Source organism: Idiotropiscis lumnitzeri, chromosome 1 (genome assembly GCF_059441095.1).
Source record: "Idiotropiscis lumnitzeri isolate Australia: NSW breed Sydney's pygmy pipehorse chromosome 1, RoL_Ilum_1.0, whole genome shotgun sequence".
Classification (NCBI taxonomy): domain Eukaryota; kingdom Metazoa; phylum Chordata; class Actinopteri; order Syngnathiformes; family Syngnathidae; genus Idiotropiscis; species Idiotropiscis lumnitzeri.
In genome coordinates this window covers 23,158,240-23,184,685 of record NC_142391.1, presented here as the reverse complement: position 1 = coordinate 23,184,685, position 26,446 = coordinate 23,158,240, and the positions used below count along the sequence as shown (strand labels likewise).

The window sequence follows — 26,446 nt, the reverse complement described above, 5'->3', positions numbered from 1 at the left end:
CTCAACATACTTTTGCTTGCATTGAGGATTTGTCTGAAAATGTGCACCTCACTTACATAGAAGACTAAATTGCCTTTGATATTTACAAAACACATCGTGGAATTTTATGGATATGTTACATTCACTCTAAATAGTCTTTGATGTTTACGCCTATCTGAACCTTTGAAGACTAAACTGTCTTTAATGATTAGAGAAATATTCTTTTGGTTTTATTGAGTGCTCACTTGTCTTTGATGTTGACGAGCACGCAAGCTAGTTTGACTGAAAGACTCAATTATCTGATACAATGTCTGTTTCGTTGAGGACTAACTTGTCTTTGAGTTACAAAATGGACTGAAGACTAAATTGTCTCTGAGGTTTACAAAACTACTGAGATTTTGGAAGACTTACTCAAGTGTCTTTGATCTTTTTGAGAAACCTGCTTCTGATTCTGCATGTGTGTGCGTGTAATTGCGTGAGCGTGAGCTTGGTCTCTGGCATAAAAAGGGCCGCCCGCCTTGATTCTGAACTCAATGCATCATTGCAATCGTTGCTGCAAAATCAGCCTCATCGACTGGCAAAAAATTGTCCCGAATCAGCAGAAAAGTGAGTAATGAAGCAGATTCTGCGCAAGAGAGTGCGCTTGATAATGTACCGCTTCAAGCCGAGAGATGCTTGCATTAATCAATACGCGCTCCAACTTTATGCATCACACTTTAGGGGGATATGAGGAATCAAAAAGCTTGTGCTGGGGATCCGTTTCATACAGCAAGCCAAGACAAAAAGACTTTGCTTTCAATTTCAGTAAGCTTTCTTTGCAGGGAACCAAACCTCCGCTGGCTTATTTATTCAAATGACGATTTGACCCGGCCGGTTGGGTCAAGATTGAATGAATAAAATTTCTCTAAACTGCTGGGTCAAAAATAAATTGGGTAGGAAAACAACATAGCATTTTCTTGGTTTCCAAAAATTGACATCTAAATGCGATTTGATGTGAATAAAAACATACAAGTGTATGATGAAAAAAAAAAAAAGGGGGTTAAAAGTGTCCATAAATTTTCTTGAAAACAAAATCTATTGGATGTTTCCAGAAATGTGTGTCAGGTTAATTGACAACTTATGGTTCATATTTGTCTTTGATTTGGTTTATTCATTGTCTTTATTTACAAAACACACGTCAGGTTCAATGAAGACAATACAATTTTTTTTAAGACTAAATTGTTCAAAAAAGTGAATGTCAGGTCAATTGATGGCTTGACATTATTTGGTGTTTACAAAAAAATTGTGGAAAACATCAATGTCCAATTTTATCTTTTTCTTTTTTTGTTTAATTTTCACATTGATGGGATGTCTGAACATGGCAATTCCATTAAAAAGTTGTATTATTTTTTTGAAAATGAGATAAACAGAGTTGGGCACTTGATCCTTTTTTACCAGTCAATCCCATGCCCTCCGGCCGCGATCTTGGTACGGTTCCAGCCTCGACCCTCCGGCCTAATTCATAGAAATTGTCGGCTCCCGATCACGTTCTGTCACCGCCAAAAAAAAAAAAAGAAGTGTCCATGCATGACGCCGCCGCGGGAGAGATGCTCACGGCAGAGGTGGTAGTGGCGCTTTTAATGTGTTTGGAAGCAATTTTTGTCGTTGGCCCATTTGACCGCGACCACATCGCACACCCGACGGTCGATTCGTGGGCCGGTCTAAAATCCACCTCCGGCTGTGATTAATTGAAACCTTTTTTTAAAATTTGTCACCCGCCACCCCAAAAATTGACGTCCGTTCCGCCCCTGGGACGAACAGGCCAGATAGTGTTTTTCAAAGGACAACGACAAAATGCTAAAATTTATTGAAGTCTTGAAATTGTCATTTGCTGTTTACAAAATGTACAGAAAAATAATCTGATTGCAGTTTTTTTCTCCTCAGTATATTTTTTAATTTGATTAATTGTTCCGTCCTACCAGGAAGACGCTTTTCTACTAGTAGCTGTATGCGAAGCTGCTTGAGCATATATTTGATATCTTGGATAAGTAAGCTACTATTAGTTTCAAAGAGTCTGACTCTCTTTGATGTTTAGATCTAATGTGTCTTTGATGTTCAAGTAGTTTAATTGAACATCAAATAGCCTTTTCGTGCTTTTTACTGTCTCCTTAACTGGAACGTCTCAGCGGTACAGTGGTCGACTCCCAAACCGGAGGTTGAGGGTTCAATCCCCAGCCCTTATGTTCATGTCAAAGTGTCCTTGAGCAAGATACTGAACCCCGGAGTTACTCCTGATGCTGCACCATCAGTTGGTGAATTGCAAACTCAGGGCGAAGCGCTTTGAGTGCCTTAATAGGTGGAAGAGCGCAACGCAAGTGGATGACTATTCATTATTAATTTGTTTTTTTGTTTGTTGTTGTATGACTTACTTTTGCTCCATCCGTATCACTTTGTGTACTGCGGTGGTTATCTTGGCGCTCGATCAATACAGTTTAGTTGAGTTGTTTACAAAATGGATTGATCTTGTTTTTGCCAAATTTTGCTTTGTACTGTCGACTTTGCCACTCAGGAGAACACATCTTTATTTATTTATTTATTTTCTTCCTCCAGATTGTCACGCGTCCTGCTGGCACTGCACAGGACCGTCTGCGGAAAACTGTACATCGTGTCCTTCGCCGTCTAGCCTCTTCGAGGGACAATGCGTGCACTCGTGCCCGCAAGGATTCTTCGTACAGGACGGCCAGTGTCAAGGTTGTGATGTTTTCAAATGACACTTTCAAATCTGGGTTTAAAATGAGGATTAAGGTTTTAATTTAGGGTTCTAAGCCATTGATGGGGAATTGTTTTAAATAAGTGTTGGATCTCAATGGAAGGGTTGTAAATTACGGTTTGAAACCAGGATTAATGTTGTAAATCAGGGTTTTAAGACAATGTTAGGGTTGTAAGTTCATTTTATATGTTTTTCTCCCCCGGGTCCTAAACTCCACCAGACTGCCACCCGTCCTGCCAGACGTGTTCAGGTTCCTCCCAGGCGGACTGCACGTCATGCCCCCCACTGGCCGACCTTCTGGCGGGCCACTGCCGGACCAGTTGCCAGGAGGGCCACTTCATCCACATGTCCACGGCCCAATGCGTTGGTAAGATTTGTGATTTTACCCACTAAATCCATTTGCTTGGAACCAAAGCTAACACATAAGGGAAAACGCCATAGAGTGCTGTCTGTAAGAATGCAACAGTCGTGCAACTCCCATAAATATGAAATAAATCTGAATCATGTGTCTGGTAGCTTGATAAAGAAAGCTTTAGCCTGCTGGTCTGGCTCTGACTGCGGTAGCGCTTGCCGCAAGTCTCAACAAGCTCTACCACGGTAATGAGGTAATGTTATGTTATTACAGTTTTTTATCAAGTACATTTTAAAGTGCTATATTTCTTTTTTGATATGTTACAATCCCCTCTGCATCACGGTTCCGTGTTCGCAATCCCGCTACTTCAAAGGTTTTTTTTTTTCTGTACAGCTTGTAACTTTTTTGTTCGGCCTTGTATTTGGGGTGTAATTCCACCATTGATCACAAGATGGCAGTGCACTATTTTGTCTTAAACTGTAAATTAGAAGAAATAGAGTGATAACAGGAAATATTTCACACTTAACCTAGTTTTTGCTGAGGATCATTGAATACAATGTGAAATCCTTTTCAATCCTGCTTTTTACGTCTACACAAAGCTGTTGAATCTTTTTAGGTAGTACATCTGATGATATGTTAGTTAGGTGAAAAAAATGGATTTGTTTGCTGTGAACACATAGCGGGATCAAACTATTTTTACAATATTTTCCCACGGCACCACTATAACAGAATCTTAAAATGAACTCTGCAGTGCTCCCTCTTACATTTTTCATCTAAGAGGCGAGCATCAACAATTTGAACCAATCGGAGTTGTTCAAGAGAACTCCTTAATTACCATCTCGCAATACAATCATTTATTTCATGAAATGAAAATGAAAATCTTGTGTTAGCGCTCCCTGCTGCTTCTGTTTTCACGTCCTTGCTGGGTGAAAAAAAATGACTTCTTACCTATCAGGACTGCTTGCTGTAGATGGAAAATAATCTGAGGAGAATCAGGACGGTGATGGAGGGGGGTGAGGAGGCGCACCACCAGCACCATGCAGACTTTTAATTACACTTTCTGATGACGTGCACTGTTCTCACTCGGTCAAGTGATGTGACTGTGCAGGTTTATGAACGCACGCACGCTTGCGCATCAGGAGATCGGGCCCAGGGTCAAGTCCAGCCAAAGTTTTAGTTAATAAAACATGCCTTGTGGGGTCATAAAAGTTCAGCAGTCATTATTTCGCAACCGCCTCCACCTTCACACTCCAGTGGCGCACACACACACTCACGCAAACTCACACTAATGCACACTTGCACTCCATTGTTCTCTCATTACATTGGCTACTTGTGGTTTATTTTAAACACAGCAGATTGTGTCTTAATTATCGATGTGTGGCCCTTGTTTTTCGCAATTTATGCTTCTATCGATACGGTTGATGTATTGCTACATACAGTAGCTACATAGCTAGCCTTCAGGTTTTGAAAGGTTAGTATTAAAAATTACAGTTAGGATTGCTAATTGGGTTATAAAGTAGGGTTATGGTAACAGTCCGGCCCTCCGGCCCAGCCAGAAGCTCTTTTTTGGGGCAGTGCGTGTCTAATTTTAAAAAAGGGTTTGAATAAAAAAGGGCGGTGGTTGATCTGAGTCCATCCCAAAAATGTCACAATTTTTATGAATAAGGCCGTAGGATCGTAGCCGGAACCGGCTCGAGGGCGGGAGACTAAAGGTTAGATTTAAATTTGGGGTTAATAGGATTTTTAGAATTTCAAGTTATTCAAGATAGCGTTAGGATAGGCTTCCATTTTGGATTTGGAACCCGAGTTTGAGAATCAAATAAGGGTATAAATCCTTGCTTAAGGCTTCAAATTCAAGTTGAAAGGCAGGGTTGCTATTTGAAATTAAGGGTTTCTGATTAAGGTTTAAATGGTCTTAGAGTTTCAAATTATATATTGAAACTTGGGTTAAGGATTCACATTCTAAAAGAAAATTTAAAAAAGGGGAGTCAAAAGGGACCAATCCACTACTTGAGTCAGCTTTTCCAACCTTTCTGTTTATTTTATTTTATTGTATTTTAGGCTAGGCTATTTTGATTATATTTAATGGCCCTTCTCACTGCTACTGCTAATATGGTCATCTTGACTGGTGTGACTTGTTGTCAGAGTGCAGCCCCGATTGCCAGCGATGCACGGCCGACCTCCAGATGGGCGTCGGTAGCGTTTGCCTGTGGTGCAAAGGACCCGGCGCTGCCGCCTTGTTGCTAGGCGACCACTGTGTCCCCCGCTGTCCACGGGACCACTACACCTTGCATGGAGCCTGCATGCGTAAGAACCGCCTCCTTGGAATATGCAATATGATTTTATTGTAAAAAAAAAAAAATACAACTTTCTACAAAGTTTGCCCCTCAAAAATCGTAGCCTAAAAAAAGTAGACAACTTCCTACTATGTTCGTTTTTGGGTTTTGTGCTCTTAAAAAATCTGACTTGACATTGTAGTCCAAAACAATGTGATTTTGTTCTCAGAGGAGGCTACTTTTTTTTCAAAAAAAGATTGTCATTTTATTTATTGAAAAAATTGGGGGAAAAGTGTTGACGCCGTTAAAATTTCTCAACTGTGGGCATTTTTCAGTTTTTTTTGTGATTAAGGGGTGTATAAATAAATTTGATTTTTGACTTGACTTGTGACTTAATTGTCTGAAACAATACAACTTTATTGTTAAAAGTTACATTTTCTGCTTGTAATGTAGTACATTTTTCCTAATAAATTTGTGACTTTAGTTTGAGAAAAAAGCAAGTGCTTCCTCTGAAATATTTATCTCATCTTATTCCCCAGGATGTCACCAGTCATGTGAGGCGTGCAGTGGGGCGGGGCCTCTTGCCTGTACTTCCTGTCACACCCCCAGCGTTCTGCTGCCCACCGGACAGTGTGCCCCCCAGTGCCCTCTGGGTTACTATGACAACGGACGCAGCGTCTGCGAAGGTCAGTCCAAACAACAATTTGTCTTTGCAATTTGAACCACCTGCTTGCGTCGTACTTGGACCACTTTGTGCCCTTTTGTCCCATTCAGGCCACCATAGGGTCCCTTTTGCATATGTAACATATCAAAAATGAGCGCATTCTGATGCAGGAATTCCTGGCAGGTTGTAGCCTGTGTTCTACATTTGACAACAATCTTTAGTGTTTTTCTTGGAAACAATTTGATTTTATTTTCATAAAGTAACCCGCCTACTGCCTGAAGTCAGCTGGGCTCGGCTCCAGAACTCAGGATAAGCGGTTCGGATATGGATGGATGGATAATAGTGTTTCTTAAAAAAAATAAATAAATCTTCAGAGCTAGGACTGTCTTGGAAAAATATCTGACTTTACTCTTAAAATGTCACAAAATCTAACATCATAAAAAAAACAGTATATTTTTTTCTTGAAACAAAATGATTTTATTCTTGTAAGATTTCTAGTTTTTCTTTAAAATCCAAAATGTTATTCCTCATAAGAGTAATCCAATAAATACTTCATTTTTTGAAGACATTTTTTCTACTAGTTTTCTCTCGGATTAGGATTACTAAATTTTTCAAAAAAACAACAAAAAAATAATACAACTTCATTCTCTGAACACATCTGAAAGGATTTTGTAAGATGACTTTTTGTCTAGATTTTGTAACTTTTAAAAGTGACTTAATTCCCAAATTTATTTTTCAATAAAATGAATACAATTTTTTTTCTCTGACTTCACTCTTGAACAATCACTACTTTTTTTCTTTCTTTTAGGTTTTTTACTTTGTTCACAGAAAAAAAACACATTTCCCATTTTTATTCCATTTTTATTCTTTATTGTGATACTTTTGTGATCTGGCGATCGTTTTGCGTGTGTCGTTGTGGTTGTTGGCAGCATGCAAGTCGCAGTGCCTGACGTGCGAGGGGGCGGACGCCTGCACTTCCTGCCGTGACCCCGCTAAGGTGCTGCTTTTCGGCGAGTGCCAGTATGAAAGCTGTGCCCAGCAGTACTACCTCAACGCCACCACGCGCGCCTGCACAGGTAACTGTGACGTGTGACAAACGTTTCCAAAATTCCTGCACCAACTTCCCAGGTCAAGCTCAAAGATCACTCACCAAAATCTACCAAAAAAACATGACATATTCAATCCAGAAAATCGTCAATCAAACTCTCATTCATTTAATTTTTTTAAATTTGAGATTTTTACATTCAACATGAAATAAATGTTCTAAACTTGTGGAGCTTTTGAACTGAATTTGACTTTGCAGAGTGCGACTGGAGCTGCAACGCGTGTCGAGGGCCCCTGCGCACCGACTGCCTGCAATGCATGGACGGATACGTGCTGCACGATGGCGTCTGCGCCCGCGGGTGTCCGCCAGGATCCTACCGGGATGGAGACAGATGCCTCGGTCAGTTGGCAAGCGCACAAACCACATCCCGCATCCATCTTCTGCTGGGTTTAGCCTGCTGTACGGAGGAAGCCCATGTCGCCAGAAAAAAAAAGTCCACGCATCATTTCAGTTGTTTTTAATTTGTACTTAAAGTTTAATTTTGTGGGGGCCCAACTTTCAAATTTACTGATTTCAAAAAGATGAATAAAAATAGAACTGCAAGCGCAACAATAACTGATGTTTGTAATTCTGTGACGAAATAGAACTTCAGTCTCAAAAAATAGTATTTAAGTATTTACTATTTAAGACAAAATGTTTTTGACTTGTAGTATGACTCTAATTTAGTTTCTTGAAAAATACTTCATTCTTCAATGATTATTTTGTAGCTATTTTATTCTTTGAAGATTAATTTTTTTTCTCTCTAAAAAAAAGTAAAGTAAAAGCAAAATGCAAGCGAAAGATTTCCTTATGCATGTAATTCTGCGGAAAAAAAACTCCAAAACATTATTGTCCTAAAAAAATGAATTTGGTGGGGTGAAAAAAAACCTTAAACTTAACTTAAAACTCAGATTGATTTTTTTTGTTTTTATCTTGACTTTTCATATTTTTTTGTTTGTTGTTGTTGATCGAAATCATAATTTCACATTTTGCAAAGTTTGTTGTCGTAACTTCAATTTTTTTTTTTCTGTTGTTGAACCAAATCAAAATTTCACAGCTGCAGTGAGTGACAGAGACAACAAACCAGCAGAACAAACGTCAATAATTTCAGTTCCAATTTTTGCAGTTTTTGCAAATGTCATCATTTTTGGCGGTGTCACATTTGGCTTGTTGGCTCTTCCCGCCACATGACGACAATTAAATGACGCTTCCTGCTTCTAGGCTGCGACGACGGCTGTGTGGAGTGCAGCGGTCCCGGGCACTGCTTGCGATGCCAGCCCCCTTACGCCACGCTGCGTGGTCAATGCGTGCTCCAGTGCGGCAGGAATTACTTCCTGGATGCCGACGCACACTCCTGCCAACGTACGACCGTTCCTGCTCAGATTACGATCAAAATATATGAATGAAATGATTGACATTTTGGTTTTCAGCCTGCTCCACCGACTGCGTGCTGTGCGACGGAGTTGGTCATTGCCAAGCTTGTGGACAACAGAGTTACCTCATGGAGGGATACTGCACCCCTGACTGTGGACATGGCTACTTTGCCCATCAAAAAAGTCGAACCTGCCATGGTAACAGCACTTTTTTATGCTAGTTGTTGTTTTTATTCCTATTGCCTCTTTGCAATCCTTAAATAGTCTTTGAAGGATCCATACTCTTGATAAACCTGCCCACCAGCTTTCATCTTTTGGGGGAGTCCACCTTTGAAGGACCCATGGAAAATGATCTGTGGGTCTTTTCGGGCTTTTGGGGACTTTTTTGTGGGTCTTCTCTTGAAAGACATTACCACCAGATTTCACGTTGCCTAGTGAAGCAGGTCTTGCGAGCTAAATTAAAAAAAAAAAACTCAAAAGAATTTGACTTTGAAGGACCCATGGATCGGCCACGTCAAGTCAAAATGCCGGACTCCTTGCAACTTTTACAGTATGGGTACTTGAGATTTTCATGTGAGTCTACTCCTGATGAATATGCCCACCAAATTTTATTTGGCCAAAAAACTCAGCGGAATTATTTCGTGAAAGAAAGAAATGAAAATAAATTTCCCCAAAATGGAAGATTAGAATGAAAATGGCGGGCCTCCTGTGTAGTTTGGTGCTCGGCTTTTTGAGACTTTTTTGAGTGACTTCTCATGATAGACATATCTACCAAATGTTATGCTATTAAGTGAAATGCACTGTGTGTGCTGAATTAAAAAAAACTCTCTAGGAAGAATTTGTCCTTGAAGGACCCCTGGAAATGTTTAAAGTGACCCTAAAATGCCATGGCAACAAAAATGGCAGACCCCCTCTATTTTTTATGCCATGTAATCATGGGATTTTCTTTGTGGGTCTACAAATGGTAGACATGACTACCAAATTTCATGTTGGGGGCATCGGGAGCTGCATTTTCGAAAAGTCGCGAGGAGTAGTTGTTGTTGTAGAAAACTGGAAATGACCATTTGACCTGAAATAGAAGACCTACTGTGTATTTTTGGTGATGGTACCTTGAGACTTTTTTGTGGGTCTCCCCACGATAGACGTGCCTACCAAATTTCATGTTGCTAAGCAAAACGGGGCGGAATTTGCAAATCCTTTTTGCGAGGAGTTAGTCTTTGAATTTAAAAAAAAAAAAAAAAGCAGGGGTGATACATTACAGTCATGTAATGTCATGTAGAATGAGAATATTTCTGTCAACACTCCCCCTCTGAAGAAAGAAAGACAGTCTCCTGTGTTTTTAAGATGTGTTATTTAAAGGCCGCAGGCTGACAATTTTTCACCATTCCCTGAGCAGACAGTGAAAGATTGTATATTTCTCCCGCAGAATTACATTGCGTAACGTGTCATAAATCATCGCGCAAACGAAGCTCCCCGTGGTTTCTCTCAGCCTTAAAGGTAGCAACATGAAAGACAAAAGCGCTGGAGAAAATCTCACTGATGCTACGATTATTTTATTTTGCAATCAGTTCTCCTTGAACTAAAAATTTTACAATAATCCCCCGTGGGAAATCATTAGATACTCATAATGCAGCGTATGCAAATTTAATCAAGCCGCTAACATAAATTACCCAGACGACCTCAACGCGTCACATGAAAGAATAAATAAAAAGGTTGACGGACAGGTTAGCTCAGGCGTGCAGTGTGTGTGTAGCATCAAATGATAAAGCATTGTCACTGTCAGCAAGAAAAACAAATTGCACATCACATCGCTCGTAAAATGTTAACGACGGCGAGTGCGTCGGGAATATTTAGCCACCACCCACCCGAAACAATAAAAAAGAAAATGCTCAAGCCATGAATATGAGAAGCACGCCGAGCTAAACATGCCACAGGATGAATTCCCCGCTATTGTCATTCAGTAGAATAAATCAAAAATAGTGATTAGCTAAGAGAGTGCACAGATTAAAGCGCATCACTTTATTGCTGTTGAGAAGAGAGAATGTGAAGACGGAGACCGCTGCGTTAGCGTCTGGCACTAGCCGACCATTTAAAAAATGTGCCACTTCTTTTTGCATGCGTAAGATGCGGAATCAGGTTAAAGTGTAACTTAAGTCAGCTATTTTGCATGTTTTGAGACAAATTGGATGTTAAAAACTAATGCCGACAGAATATTATTTTTAATAAAAGGGAAAAAATAATTACATTGTGGTCCTTCAGAAGAAATCTCTTACGAGAGTTTTTCAAAATTGACCCCTCATTCTGTTGCACTAAGTAACATGAACATGTGTTTAATAAGTGGACCCGCAAAAAGTCTTGAGAAATCGTGCATGGAAAGTCACATGAAATTTGCCACTTTGGTTCAAATTTTCATGTCATTTCCAGGAGTCCTCCAAAGACCAACCCTGAGAGTTTTTGAAAATTCTACCGTGTGAAACTGTTTCACTTAGCTACATGAATTTTAGTATGCATCTTATCCGAAGTAGACTCCCCCAAAAAGCCTCAAGAAGCCATGTCCGAGAAGACATGAGAAGTCTGGCATTTTGGTTCGAAGCAGCCATTTTGGGCTCCTTCAAAGAGGAACACCAACTGGAGTGTTTTAGAAAAGGCCGTTTCACTTTAAAAAAAAAAATGCAAAAGTCTTAACCAGCCACGCCCCAAAACAAACCCAAAGTCTATCAAATCGTTTTGAAGCTCCTATTTAATTTTCATTTCCAGACTTCACCAAAGAGAGTTTTTAAAAATTCATAAACCGAAGTACATTTAATTTCTTAACATAAAATTTGGTAGGTGTGTCTATCATGCGTAGTCCCACCAAAATGTCTAAAGAAGCCAAGCCCAAGGGGACACAGAAAATATCCCATTTTGATCAAATCAGCCATTTTAGGGAAGAGGTTCTACTATTCTACAAAGACAAATCTTCAGAGACCTTTGGAAAATGTAGCCCCAAAAACGTAGCAGTATGGATTTTGCCAGGCATTTATATCATCAGTAGACCCACAAAAAAAGTCTCAAAAAGCCATGCCTGAAAAGTCCCAGGAAGTCTACAATTTTGCTTTAAGTTGCAATTCTTGGGTTTTCCTCCAACGATAAACTCTCAATCTTGAGATTTTTTCAAAAGTATCCAGTTTCATTTATCTAGATGAAATTTGGTAGGTTGGTCTATCATAAACGGACGTACAAAAAAGTTTTGAGAAGACATGCCTGAAAACAAAAGCCATCCTTCAAAAACAAACTACCGGTACTCCTAAAATTTTGGTCCAGCTGGTAAAAGAAAAAATGTGGAAATAAATGTTTAACATGCTCTCTATGTTGTTCCCCTTCCAGCAAACAGCAACCCCCCCACACTCCACATCAACGGTTCCCTACAGGTTCCTCTCGGCGGTTCAGTCCCGCTGACCCCGACTCTCGTGCAAGTGAAGGATCCCGACAGCCCACTCGAGGGTCTCGTCGTCCAGCTCGTCCGGCGACCCACCAACGGCCGTCTGCTCGTCTTCCGAGGGGGGCAGGAGGACGAGGATGAGGGCGAGGCCGGGGAACGAGAGCTGAGCGACCAAGACAGCTTCACGTGGGCCCAGTTGGGAAGCGGTCGAGTATACTTTCAACACCAGAAGGACAAAGCAAGGTGAGGAGACTCCATCTTGTTTTGGACGGCAAAGTCAAATTTACAAATTTAGAAACCTCAGTTGGACTGGTAGGTTCATAGGTTCTCTTCCTCACTAACTCTGATGAATTCTTCATGACTAGACTGATGAATTTATGTTTTTTCCTCCGCATTGAAACCAGTGATGAAGAATTCATCACTGTGACTGGTGAATTCATGTTTTTCTATCTCATTTAAAACAGTGAAATTGTTTTATATTCTTCCTCACTTGAACTGGCAAAATCGTGTTTTCATTTTCACTCGAACTAGAAAATGTTTGTCTTGTTCCCTTACCAGAACCGGTGCATTTGAATCGTCAAGTGTTTATTTTGTTTCTTGTTAGAGCAGATGAAAACCTGATTTTTTTTTTTTCTCCTCACAAGTTCTGATGTGGTATGGGCTATTTTATTGCATTTTACACATATTGAAATCCTCCAACTGTCTACTGCCCCATCTCAGTCAACTTTATTTTTGGAGTCATTGTCTTTTTGCACTGAAATTCCTCATTGGCGTGAAAGTACTGAAAGTAACACGAGGAAGTTTTTAGCAAAGAATTAGCAAGTGCATTTTTGTTTGTCATTGGAACAGATACGTTGTTGGACTTTATTTTATTCCACACTTGAAATGGCAAAATAGTTTTTTTTTAACTGGACCTTGTGATATCAACATATGGTAGTTGTGAGGTGGAATATTTGGATCTACCAAACTGCCTACTACTTTCAGAAAAAATAGACAAAAGCCATTTTGCTTGAGTTCCCAAACATGACTTTGTTGTTGTTGGTATTTTGTAGCGCTTCTCAATTATTTTCTGTTACGCCCCCCTAGCAAGAAGAAAACAATCATTTTAAATCCTAGATTGCAAATTCATTGCATTTGTTACGTTTATCCCCATAGACATGCACATCAAATTCCGTTGTCATGCAAACCATACAAAAAGCGAAGAAGCGCAAACTTCACAACTATTTTCTTTTGCAAAGGTCTAAGAGCCATGAGTGATGCAATAAATGAAACAAAGAGCCAACAAGACCCGTGCTTTAGGTAGACATTAACATGTGTGCAAATTCACTTCCATTTTTGACAAGCTTTCTGCTGCTGTGATTGATCGATTTCAACAAAACAAGCCCACTCAAATGTACCCAGCCCTAATATTGTCACGTTATTGTTAAAAATGTATTAAAAATGTATAATTTGGGGTGTTTAAAAGCACTCATGGATTTTTTTCTCCAGCTACTTTCAATGCTTTTAATTATCAGTAGTTAATATTGCATACAAATAAGACACCAAGTGGAAACGGACCAATATGAAAAAAATGTAGAAATTTACCATATTTAAATTTTTTTTCAAAACTAGAAATGGTGAATTTTTTATTTTATTTTTTACTAAAAATATTGAGCATGTTTGTGTCATTTTTCCTGACTTGTACTTAAATGGGAAATTTGCTGCCAGTTTATATTACAGCATATGGAAAGCGATTTGTTACAGCTCCAGCTGTTGTGAAATGCGCAAGATAAATACAGTTTTGTATTGTATTTTATGTTTTCCTTCTCGCTAGAATTGGCCAAATCCTGTATTTTGTTCCTCACGTGACCTCGTAAAAAAATACATTTTGTGACTGGTGAATTCATGTATTTTCTTTCATCCTCTGTAGGACTGGCGAATTCACTTTGCGAGCGGCTGACCCTCAGTTGACGTCTCAAGCGGAAACAATTCAAGTTCAAGCACTCTCAATGCAGGTGAGACATGGACACACACACACACACACCAAAATTCATACACAATTTTAGTTTATGTTGTTGCTGTTGTCAAAAATGAAAAGTAAAATTGAAATAGATTTCACGGGCATTTTTCTCTGGCATACTGTACCCCACAAACATGTTCCCCACCTTATTTTAATCACAATTGTAATCTCCATCTCCACTTTGAAGTTTTTTTTTCCTGAAAATGTCCCTTTTCCCTCGTGTGTCTTTTGAAATACAGCGAGGAATTGTAGCCTTTTCGACAGGATCCCCAAGAGTGTAAATTGCATCCGTTGAAATTTCCGAGTGTGTGTTTTTTACCCTTCGTGGAGGATTGCAAGTGCTTCTTGTGCCCCACACCACAAACGCTGATGGGACCTTCGCTCTCCAGTGGAGGAAGGTTATCAGATGTCTTTTTATTAATGTCTTCATCGCTTCAACAACCCCAACAACAACAAAAAAAAAGGCAAAGGTTGCGCAGTCAGCGCATTCGCTTAGCATGCAAATGCAGGCCAGCCAGTTGGAGGATATGAATCGGCCCGTGTGATGGGGGTCAACATTACATGGAATATAGCCAAGATTTAGATGTATAGAAGAAATAAAAAGAAAGCGGCAAAATGCGCTTTGCGCTCACGTTGCGCTGCCGCCTACAACACAGCAACACGGCTGAGAAAGATGAAAGGCTTGATTGAAATATCTGTCGCAAACGCTGCCAGCAGCCATTTTAGTGCGTCCGGGAATGAAAGCATCTCACAGTCTGATAACCTAGCAACATCGTCAAGTTGCAGGAGCTTCAAAAGTGACGGGAAACTTACCTGGCAACGAGGACATTGAACAACTCTGATTTAAATTGCGTGTTGGCGTAAGTAAGGAAGTTCACTGCCAAATCTTTTCAAAGCAGGCGTCCTTATGTTGAGAGCATTTTGACCCACGGAATATTTTGTTCTGTGACAAGATCAGAACCAAACCTACCAAAAGAAAAATAGATTGTCCTCTTTCACCAGACAATAATAAGGTTGTGTTCACCTTTTTTCCCCCATTCTTTAATCAGCAGTAGATCATGGATTGGTTTCTCTAAAAATATGGGTTTATGAACAAAAAGTCGATAAAATTAGCTTGTTGGAGAAAGAAACATGTGAAGCAGAACAGTGACTTTAGCCAAACCAAAACTGCGAAAGGGATTTTTGTGGCAAAATAGTGTTTGCATATTATAAAACTAAGAAATGCGCCGTGAGTTGTGCTGACTGACTACAAGGCTCGGTTAAACGGTGCCTAAACTTCTTACCGACTTCCAACCCGTTTTTTTTTTTCTCACGATTGACGTGGCAAGCCAAGATTCGCTGTCTTTTCTTTCTCTTCTACTCAAAAGCTGTGCTGAACTCAACTCCAAAGTGATGCAATGTTGCCATCTACCGACATCTGTTAGTCATTACTGTGATTTACAAAGAATTACAAAGTTAGGGCCAGAACCTCTTTGACACTTATCTATTGAAAAAAGACGTACAGAAATGTCAGTGGCAGATTCTAGTTGAGGAATATAAACGTTGATTTGACATTTGCCTAAATTAATTCAGTAGCTTATACAGTGAATTCACTTTTTAAACAACGCTGTGTGTGTGAGTGTGTTGCCTTATCCATAAAGTGCATTAAAAGCGGTTGTAAACGAGTCCTCCTGCAGTGCATTCAAAGACCTCACAGCTTGCAAGCAAAGAAAAACAAACATCCCAGGAAGCCGGCAGCATGCACAGGAAGGATTTTACACCCCCATGAGGGCTGATGACGGCTCTTTCCCAAGCATCAACCCCTCCTCTTGTCTCACTTACCTGCAGGTCTCTGAGACAAGGTCAAGCCTCCTGCATTGAGTGTTTGTTTGCCTCAGGAGGAGATTTACTTGTTTGCCTTTTTGTGAGTTGGCGTGTCTTTGCGCGCACACATTGACACACTCTTTGTTTTCCTGCAGTGGGAAGACAAGTCGGGATTTGGGTGGTTGCCCGGGGGGCTCGGTTGTCTGTCTGCTGGAGATAATTGCTCCAAAGTGAAGAAATTTGTCACCGGACCTTCAGTGTGTTCCTGCTTTGTTTAGTGGCTCACTCAGATGCCGTTTTTTCTTTTTTTTTTTTTTTTGTGCGTGTTTGTGTGTGATCATGGTCCTCCGCGGCGCCAGCTTGTTCTTCTCTGCGTGAACCTTTTGCTCAAGCTGTCATCACCGCCAACCACTGGAGCGCAGCCAGAATTTAAGGAACTTTTGCACCACGTTGGAAATCACTTGGGAACAGCAGGGGAAAGCACGTGCAAATCAAAAGGAAAAATATGCAGAAACACCACAAATGAAGCGCCTGAAATCTCTGGGAAAAATAATAGCAGAAAACACTGAGGGACACCAGGGAAAACGCTAAGAAAGATGGGGAGGTGACACCAGGATGAAATACAAATGAAGACATAAAAATGCGAATAAGACACGGAAACACTCGGGAAAAAATACCATAAAGAAAGAGGAAAACATCTAGTAAACGCAATGGAAAAATAATCAAAAAGTCTGGGAAATAGCACGAGCAGACATCAGAAAAAACACAAAAAAAACTCCTGGAAGAATAACATCAGAAGCAGCTAAAAGTACACAAAGGTGACACTGGGAAAACTGTGAAAAAAAAAAAAGTGAGGAAACACCAAGAAAGATCAGAAGAAAATACAAGAGAGCAATAAAAACACAAGGAAAGAAGAAAGTCCAGGAGATAAATAGGAGGATCTCTCTCTCTCTCTCTCTCTCTCTCTCTGTCTCTCTCTCTCTGTCTCTCTCTCTCTCTCTCTCTCTGTCTCTCTCTCTGTCTCTCTCTTTCTCTCTCTCTCTGTCTCTCTCTCTCTCTTTCTCTCTCTCTCTGTCTCTCTCTCTCTCTCTCATCTATATATATACATTGTTTTACAATAATGCTGAAAGGTGTATAATTTCATGGTTACCTATGGCGAGAAAGCAAAGCGTGGAGAGTCTCTGTCCCCAAAGTGCACAGGTGCAGTCAGTGAACGGGTTGATCGACAGCCAACAACCTCTAAATATACATATACACGGTATATTGTATGTGGAAGACAAACATTAGGAAATAACACTAAGAAAGAAAAAAATTGGATATACTGGGTGTGAAGTTTCCCCGGTAAATAATTTTCTCCCGGCGTCCTGTTTGTGACTTGCAGCCTCCAAGGGTGATGGTGTTATCGCCCCTGTTGGTGGAGGGTCCCGGCAAGGCCATAACTATCACCAAGTCCACTCTTCTGGTGGACGATACTGACAACCCGGCAGATGTCCTACTGATGCTTCTGGAGGCTCCTCGCCACGGCCGGCTGACGCACGTCCTCGGCGACCGATCGCTGAGCCGCTTCAAGCTGGAGGAGCTTTCTCGCGAGCGTGTGCAGTACATACACGACGGTTCGCGGGAGGCGCAAGACCACATGGTGCTGCAGGTCAACGACGGACACAGCTACCAGAATATTCTGCTTCAAGTGCGCATTAGTCAAAAGGTAGACAACATGACCACAGGCTTGCAACCCGAATTTGAAAATGTACCCTTGTCTAAAAACGCGATCCTTCGCTTGAAAACATAGCATTTGCTTGAACCCTAATTTGATCCCCTATTTATTGCCTGCGTTGAAACATTGACCTTTACTTGACAACATCATTTTAGGCACACATCTTTGCTTAAAATCCTAATTGTAATCCCTCTCTTAAACCCCCAATTACAAAGCCAAATCTTCAAACCCTAACCGAGATTTGAAACCTTGACACATGCTTGAAAAATCTGAACTGGAATGTTGATCATGCCTCGAAATCCAAATTCAAAGCCTATATTTATCTTGAAACCCTAATTGGAAAACTTGAAATTCGGATTTAAAACCCATTCAATTTATGGTTAATAAATTGAGACCCTAATGTTTGCGTGAGACCCTAATCCTGTGTTAAAACCCTACCTCAAGCTTTGCTGGAACCCTTCACCTCTGTTGAACCCCAACATAAAATTCTAACTTTGTCTTGAACCCATATTCTCTCTTGAAACTCATTTGAAAACCTAATAGCTTCTTTTTCTTGTTATCTTAAATTGAAGCCCTACTTGTCATCCATAAGCTTTACTTGAAACCCTATCGGTGTCTTGAAACCAACCTCTTAAAACTTCGTCCTGATTGGTTGAAAGTTGTTCCTGCTCATTCGCTTCATGAACATTCCCTGTGACAACATGTCAGCGCGTGCCATATGCTAGGCTATATTCACTAGCACACCACCAGAAGGTTTGACTTTTTTATTATTTTTTTTCAATTTGAACCATCTGGACCATTTGTAGGGTTTTGGAGAAAAAACAACAAAGTCTGTTTTCAAAATTTGAGTGTGCTCTTTTTTTTTTTTTTTTTAAGGTGGACGACTCGCCTGTGCTGCGCTCCATCCCGGTAACGTGGGTGAAAGGGGGCGGAATGGCGAGACTCGGCAGCAAGCAGCTGCAGGCGCACTACGAGGGCGTCAGCGCAGACCAGATCTTTTACACCATCCTGGACTCTGACGGGCTGCCCAAATACGGTAACAAGAAATTATCAGGCAAAAACATGCTCCACTCAGAGTGTCTAAATAATGTGCTACAATAGAGGTTTGTAGGCATTGAAAGCTAATGTTGCGGGTCAAATTGACCCGGGATCATTGATTATAACAGGCGGGTTAAATGTGATGTGCATCCATTAGATATGATTTTAAAAATACAACATCAGAACTGTATAGCCATTAAAACCTTCCTGTTATTTGGCGGGTCAGATTGACCCGACAGCATTTTTGCTGGTTGTGAGGATCCATCCAAAACAAGAACGTTAGACATTTTGCATGATGTGGGGTAGGGTCAGCGTATGCTAAAATTGAGGTTAAAATCTTTGTTTTGTTGTGGGTCAACCTGGATGTTCCTGAGAAGCCCAACCCAGCAGCAAAAATAAATATTATGTAAATATGTAGATGAGAGGTATATTAGTATGTTTTGTTCATTTCTCAACTAAAAATGTTCATGGGTTAATTTGACCCGTTCTATATTTAGACGTTAAGACAAATGATTAATGAAAGAATGAAAAACTGCCAAGATAATGTCATTTTGATTTTAGACTACAAGAGGGATCAGTTTGACCCACAGCATAACTGGATTTTTAAATCAGATCTAAAAGTTAATTGACATTAAATATGGAACATAAGTGGTCCTCTTTCTCCATGCAGGTGAAGTAGTGCTGGTGTCCATGCCTGCCGATGGTCCGCCCGAAGGCTGGAACCCGACGCTGACAGACGACCGAGGCTTTACCGCCACCAGCTCGTTCACCCAGCAGGACGTGGACGACGGCACCGTGTGGTACCGACACTTCGGCAGCGGGACCCCGGCCGACTCCTTCCGCTTCCAGGTCAGTGAAAATGTCGGAGATGCTCGTGATCCCGCTTCATTGACAGATTTTTTTTTGTTTGTTTGTTTTAATTACCAAAAGGGTGTTGGGTTAGTGATGACGGACATTGAGATCAAGATGTATATGTTCTACTTCAAAAATGAGTCCATCTCTGTAGCGCAGTACCAAATGGCCCGCGAACCGGTGGTTGGGAACCACTCCAGAACTGTATATAGCAAGTTCCAGTAAAGTGTACGCGCCAAGAATCTGAATAGGAATAGGTAAAGACGACATACTGTTCGTTGCCTTTTATGGAAACGTTGCCCCTGCCAACATGGGCGGCGCTTAACCACAAAAACTGGAAATACATACATTGATTGCGTCACAGCACCAGTAAATAACAGTGGACAATCTGGAACAAACAGACATTGATAACTACTGGACTGTACTGTACAGAGGGGTGTTTTGAGTAGACTCCACACGATTTTTTTGTCTGTTAAAGCTGCACTCTATCAAAGCAGTGGCTGCTAATGGATTTTCCACTTTATAGTTTGACAATGCCGAACTTCCACTATACATGACTGCCATGTAGTGGCATTTGAAGCATACAGCGCTCATCAGTCAACCATCCTATACTGTTCAAATGCATTGTGGTTGAAAAGTGCAATTTTTCAAGAGGGCTGCTTTCCAGACCTCCCTTGGTTCCGTAGCGTACCCACGTTATAAACGGGCGCTGCAGCATATTCCTGCCAGTCTCTTCATTGTCAACACGACAAAGCAGCCAAAAAACGCTTTACAGCTCCATCGAATCAAGCGTCTGCCAATGCTTGTTTTTTTTTTTGGTTTTTTTTTTGCCACAAATTGATTTTAATTACTTGCTGCTGCCGTTCAAACGACAACTCTCGAGTGTCTCTTCAATTTGATGCCGTCAAATTCCTGGAAGCCTCGCCTGTGCTTGAAAGGGGAAGTGATTAAAGGGAATTTTTTTTATTCATTTATTTTTATTTTTTTCTAATGGGCTGATTTAAGAATGCACCGCAGGAGTCGATAAGCAGCCGTCCATCCAAAGCAATCAATTCAGCCCTCGCAAAGATGATTATGCTCCACGCTGTCGGCAAGCGTTATTAAGGTGTCTTAATTAGATGAATGCACCCGCGAGTTTTCTTTCAAAATATTATTTTTTCCACGGCCTGCGATACGACCAAATATTCCCACTTGTCCATCCATTCACAACAAACAATTCAGCCTTTGCAACAATAATCATGCTCAACACTCCGAACCAATTCCTATTCATGTGTGTTAATTATAGAAATGTGCAAACCTTGAAGTTCCCATCTGAATAGATATTTATTTTTTAATTTGTTTTCTATATATCAATGTTCACTCACAGTGGATGAAAAGCGTCCTTTTCAGACAAAATACACTTTTTTTCGGCCATTGTTTGATTATATTAGAAAATATTTTGTGATTTGCAGAGCATTTCATTTTCCTTTGACATATGAGTCCATGTGCTGTTGTACACTTCAATTTGTCACCTTGTAACGACTGAAAGATTGTCAACAAATTGTATTCAGCTGTCAACCGACTACATGTGTCCCAAGTTTGAAGAGGACAAAATTGAAGTGGCAGGAAATTGTGTTTTGCCAAGCTTCTATTTTGCAGCTATGTCAAACATCAATAAATCCACAAAAAAGTGTCACTTGGGAGGAAACCCACGCAGGCACAGGGGGGACATGCAAACTCCACACAGGAAGCCCAGAGCCGGAATCGAACCCTGAGAGAGTTTGGATAATGCAGCCCGGTGAAGCCAGTTTCAGTTAGCAACGTGATTTTTTTCTTTTTTTGTCATTACGAAACGACAATCCGTTTTGGTTTGAACAGGTCATAAAAGGGTCATTTTGAGGAGACATTCTCTACCGAGATAGTTGTAGGGAAGATATTTTATATTTTTATCTCCTCAGGTGTCGACGGAAGCAGCTGCTGTCAGGCAAAGTGAACCGCAGACGTTCAACATCGGAGTCTTACCGCAAATCCCCGGATTCCCTCAACTCGACCCGGACTGCGATCTTCAGGTCACGGTGAGGCCAAACACGTTTTTCTCGTCAAATGTCGATCACAACACTACACTGACTTACCCACATGACATTTTGTAAGTATGGATAGACCCGAGAAAAAAAAAGTCAAGCTTTCAGAAAAGACAGAAAGCCTGCCATTTCGGGCCATTTTCCTGGTGATTTTGTCCGATTGCTTGTAGGCTCAAATAGCCCGATGGCTAACTCACAATTGACCACCTTGTGTGATCATGCGTGGAAACAGGCTGTCGAGGATCGCCTGACCGAGATTACGCCCTCGGCTCTTTCCTTCATGGACTCCGAGACCCCCAGTGATCGTCTCATCTACAACATCACCAAACCACTACCGACCGGACAAGGTCTCTCACGCACGCACATGGAGCCTTTTCTTCCCTTTGACATATTTACAGTGCATACGATCTCCCTTCTTCTCCCTCGGTTCATCAGGCGCCATCGAACACCGAGACAGGCCATACACGGCGGTCAGACATTTCACGCAGGCGGACGTGGACAACGGCAAGATCGTCTACAGGCCCCCTCAGGCCCCCTCGCACCTGCAAGAGCTCTACCAGTACTCCTTCATTGGTAGGAACCATACACACATGCATTATTTTGCAACTTTAAATTATTCCTCACGGGCATCGCGATGATGCAGTTCAGTTTTGCGGGGTGGAATAAATATTTGACTCTCCAAAAAAACATTTGACAGTGTTAAAGTGTTGATACCCTGCAATTAAAATCAAACATTATTTGTTTTGCTGTTTTTTTAAAAAAAATACAGCTCATGTATTTGATCATCTAACATTTTGTGGGTGTTAAATTCTCTCATTGTTATTCATTTCCATCCCCGCAATTATTTTGTGGAATATTTGCCGTCAAAGGTTCCACGTTTTAATCAGCTTTTTATTAGCCTTTTATCTGCCTCTTGCCGTGACACGACTGCGTTTGAAATGCTAATGCTAGGCTACCAAGGTGGAGGATGTTGCGAGTCAAATGTTAATAATTTCTGAGAAACTTTTCTCAAGGCTATGCCATTAATAAATGAAAACTCTCTCTCTCTCTCTCTCTCTCTCTCTCTCTCTCTTTAAACTTTATGTTAAAAAATAAAAGTTGTTTTTTACCAAATTATTTATTTTAATCAAAGTTTATTTTATTTATCAGTGTGACACAGAATCCACAAAAATACATGTGCAAAAAATGTTATTTTAATTTTCATTTTTTATGCTACTTGGAAATTTTAAAAAGTGTCATAGAATTCGTTTTTTAAAAAAAATCCGTGAAGCTATTTTAAAAATTAAGCTTATTTCCATGCCTGTGTTCAATCACATTATTTATGAATCCAATTCATTCTTCATACACATAAGAAAACAATTTTATCATTTGACATGAATATTTCTATCTTGAAATATTTCAAATATTCACATATATTATTTTTACAGCACTTTTGGACAATTATTGAGTTTGTGAACATATTTTTCTCCACTTATTGTCGCCTGCAGGTCTGCCAGAGTCATTGAGTGTCTACTTCACAGGTAAATCAAAAAGAGCGCCACCTGCTGTTTGCCTTCAAAGCACTTTAATCTTCTCCTTCCTCTTTCTTGTTTCTTCCTTCATGCCGCTTTCATCTTCACCACTCTCCGAGCTTCTGTCGCTCATCTTTTTGGCTTGGCCCCACCTTGGCTGGCTCATTTGCGTTTTATACAATCAGAATTTTTGCATTTTTGAATGTCTTTATACTTGTCTGTTTTTGTGATTTTTTTTTTTTTTCTAAATTCAGCCCCCAAATCCACCTTCCCATAGCAGATTTTGCAACTAGGTTTATGAGTAGACCATTTTTGGACATTTGTGGGTTCCTTTGAAATTGCTTGACAATCCTGACCCTCAAGCCTATTTTACTTAGCAACTTGAACTTATCTAGGCATGTCGATCAAGAGGAGACCAACAAAATACTGATGTGAAGCTACACCTGAAAAATCACAGGAAGTCTGCCAGCTTGTTTTGAAGCTGCCATTTTAGGTCATTTTAGCCATTTCCAGAATTCCTTCAAAAGTGAGCTATTGACAGATTGTGATCAAATTCAAGCCTCGTATCGTAGACAGATGGGCCAGCCTAAATTCTTGTCGTTTTTGTCATTGCAAGTGGGTGGAGAATGTCAACAAATTTTGACAACGCTCCATAAAACACAAATGTCTATTAAGTCAGCCCCACCAGGGCACAGCTTGGCCGAAAGTGTTGCGTTTGATGAATGTTAAAGCATTTTTTGTGTGTGTGTTTGCGTGCCAAGTGTCCGATGGCGAGCACACGACTCCAGAATTAGACTTTGCCATCCTGCTGCTGTCCAACCACCAGCAGCCGCCGCTGTTTCAGGTTCTGGACCCCCTCCTGGAAGTCGGCATGGGCGGGCAGGCCACCGTGGGTAGGGAACAACACACACGACTGGCACAAAGACATTATTTCAACTAAAACTGTCTGCCATCATATGTGTCAAATATTGCCAATTCGGCATGTTGTACGTGCTCACAGGCGGCCAGCAGCTGGCGGTGAGCGATGCCGACACGTCTCCCGACGAGCTGGAGTTCGAACTGGTGGAGGCTCCGGTCCACGGGGAGCTGCTGAAAAGCCAGGCTGGCGTCCACGTCAGGATGACTAACGGTGAGAGGCCTCGCGTCTCATATGCAGACGTGCGTCACTAAAAAGCACTCGCGCGCTACACTTGCACGACTCACCCAAAAACTTACATCGGGATAACGGAACATGAAGGAACTATGTGGGAGTCAGTTGAGGAGCGTTGTTAAAATATAAGTCGGGATGTCTTGTGGTGTTTATTACCAGTTGACTTCAAAAAGTGTTTAGCTTCCATCTTGTGTCATCATGGTACCAAGGTAGGTGGTGGTAGCACTTTCAACTACTTAAGTGCAATGACAAAGTATTTGTACCCGCGTGTGCAAACAGGAATTACTCACTCTTTGCCCCCTCAACCAGGCGACATCTTCACCTTCGCCGACGTGACCCACAACTCGCTGCTTTACCGCCACGCTGGCCTCTCCCGTCATGACGACGCCTTCACCATCTCGGTCAGCGACGGCATCTCCATGGCGACCGCCACCGTGCAGGTTGCCGTGCTGGGTGGCGACGGTGGAGCTGGCGGGAACGGGCCCCAGCGTGATCCAGACGCTGCTCTTTCCATGGAGGTGGCTAAGAGAAGCAGCACCGTCATCAGACGGTCGCATCTAGCCTACACGGTGAGTCGCCCCGTCAATATGAATCATAACGCTAGACTAATATATCTGATATTCTTTCCACTTGTTTGTGGTAGGACGACTTGTCACCAGACGAGCAGATCCGCATCCAGCTGGTGTCAGTGCCGATGTACGGCATCCTGACCAGGACTGAGGACCAGCGAGAACCGCAGGAACTAAGGGAATATTCCACTTTCTCCATGGACGACATTAACCGCGGAACTATCAGGTTGCTGCCAAATAGCTAGCAAGAACACAAAATCGCAATTCAATAAATGGTTCAGTGGAAGACGCGATTTATTTAAATCACTACGCAATGTGATATGATATGCTCCAAGTGCGAGTCGCTACACTCCAATCCCGTTGGATGACTCCAATTATGATAAGATTTTCTCCAATTATGTAACAGATTGCGCCACTCCATTTATGATATTTTTCTAATCTAATGTAATTCGCTCCCTTTACAGTATGGTATGATTTTCAAAGTGCAAAATTTGATAATTCACTTAAAGTAGGACACAATGTCAGATTGATCACCCATTCTCCTCATAACACAGTACACTCCGATTATGATACGATACAACTCACGTCAGTAAACAATGCGATAAGACTGACGCCTGGTACAATGTGCTTCCATTCGACTCACTCAATTATGATGAAATACAATTTGCTTCAATTATACAATGCGATTCGCTGCAATTACGATAGCATTTACTTCATTTACGATAATGTATATTAAATAATATCTAAACACGCCAAATGATGCCAATTAGAAGAGCAAGACATGTCCGATATTTCTGGATACAAAAGTTTAGAGGAACTGTATAAAACGCAAAGTGTTCAAGTGCAGCCAGGGTGGCCTTCCCATCAATGTGACATTGGTGCCGCGAAAACCAACACACATTTTTTGTTGAGACCATCGCCTGCAATAAAAGAAAACAATAAAAAGTCATCTCTGACCACCGCTTGTTTTTATCCACGTCAGCAGCAGGAGGTCCTCCTGAGACGTCGTCATCATCCATTGCCTTAGTTTGAATGCGTGGCGAAGAAAAACAAGAGTAGCTAATTGTTCTACGCGGATTAACATTGGATTAGAGACGATGGCACCAGTATGGATTTAATGCTCTTCTTGCTCAGCGCGGATTAAAGTGTTAATACACAATTAATTAGACTGCAGCCATAAACACTCAAACACAAGAGTCAGTGAACGGAGTAATCAGTTTGTAAAGTTCATCCTTTTCTTGTCCGGCAAATCCATTCGACAGTAGAACATTGACAAACATCTGCACCACACAAAGAAATATGCTCTCCTCCAAAACTATTCAATTCACTCCCAACGTTGCTGTTATTGTCTTTTCCGATACAAGTCATTACAATGGCAATGCATTCCGATACGATTCATGATGATGACGATGAGGTCAAGAGTCAGTCCAACCATTGGTTAGTCACTCTCAAGATGATATTTCACGATTCACTCCAATCACGATAGGATATGGTCAACTCTCAATGGATAGCGAATCAGTTTTCCCCATTGAAATGCCATTAATTGGGTCCAGGTTATTTAGTTTGCCGTTGTTAAACAACAAAATGGAATAGTAAAACATTCTAAGCCAATTTTTCTACAGTAGTATTCACATGTTAAACGTGTGCCTTAAAGAGGCGTGGCCTAGTGAATTATGGCATTCGCTAGACAATAGCTCCTTGTGAGTGTGCTCATTTTGTTTTTGACTGGTCATCGCGTTCGAGGTTCATTACACTTACAATGTTATGCAACCATTCCTATTACTATATGACATTAATAAAAACAATTAAGCTTCTATACGATTCACTCCATGTAATTTACTACAACTGTGAT

At 41.0% G+C, this 26,446-nt stretch overlaps 1 protein-coding gene across 1 annotated transcript in view; it reads left to right on the top strand.

Moving 5' to 3' along the window:
* fras1 (Fraser extracellular matrix complex subunit 1) overlaps positions 1–26,446 on the top strand; it is a 122,298-nt gene that overhangs the window by 70,044 nt on the left and 25,808 nt on the right. Inside the window, exons 18-38 of the mRNA XM_088290094.1 lie at positions 2,569–2,709; positions 2,949–3,095; positions 5,226–5,387; positions 5,896–6,042; positions 6,950–7,096; positions 7,324–7,464; positions 8,326–8,466; positions 8,535–8,675; positions 11,844–12,141; positions 13,808–13,892; positions 17,082–17,405; positions 18,291–18,450; positions 19,123–19,301; positions 21,242–21,358; positions 21,597–21,711; positions 21,800–21,937; positions 22,852–22,884; positions 23,637–23,768; positions 23,876–24,004; positions 24,335–24,594; positions 24,669–24,820. Of these exons, the coding sequence (XP_088146220.1) occupies positions 2,569–2,709; positions 2,949–3,095; positions 5,226–5,387; positions 5,896–6,042; positions 6,950–7,096; positions 7,324–7,464; positions 8,326–8,466; positions 8,535–8,675; positions 11,844–12,141; positions 13,808–13,892; positions 17,082–17,405; positions 18,291–18,450; positions 19,123–19,301; positions 21,242–21,358; positions 21,597–21,711; positions 21,800–21,937; positions 22,852–22,884; positions 23,637–23,768; positions 23,876–24,004; positions 24,335–24,594; positions 24,669–24,820 (3,289 nt within the window). The remainder of the gene's footprint in view (positions 1–2,568; positions 2,710–2,948; positions 3,096–5,225; positions 5,388–5,895; positions 6,043–6,949; positions 7,097–7,323; positions 7,465–8,325; positions 8,467–8,534; positions 8,676–11,843; positions 12,142–13,807; positions 13,893–17,081; positions 17,406–18,290; positions 18,451–19,122; positions 19,302–21,241; positions 21,359–21,596; positions 21,712–21,799; positions 21,938–22,851; positions 22,885–23,636; positions 23,769–23,875; positions 24,005–24,334; positions 24,595–24,668; positions 24,821–26,446) is intronic.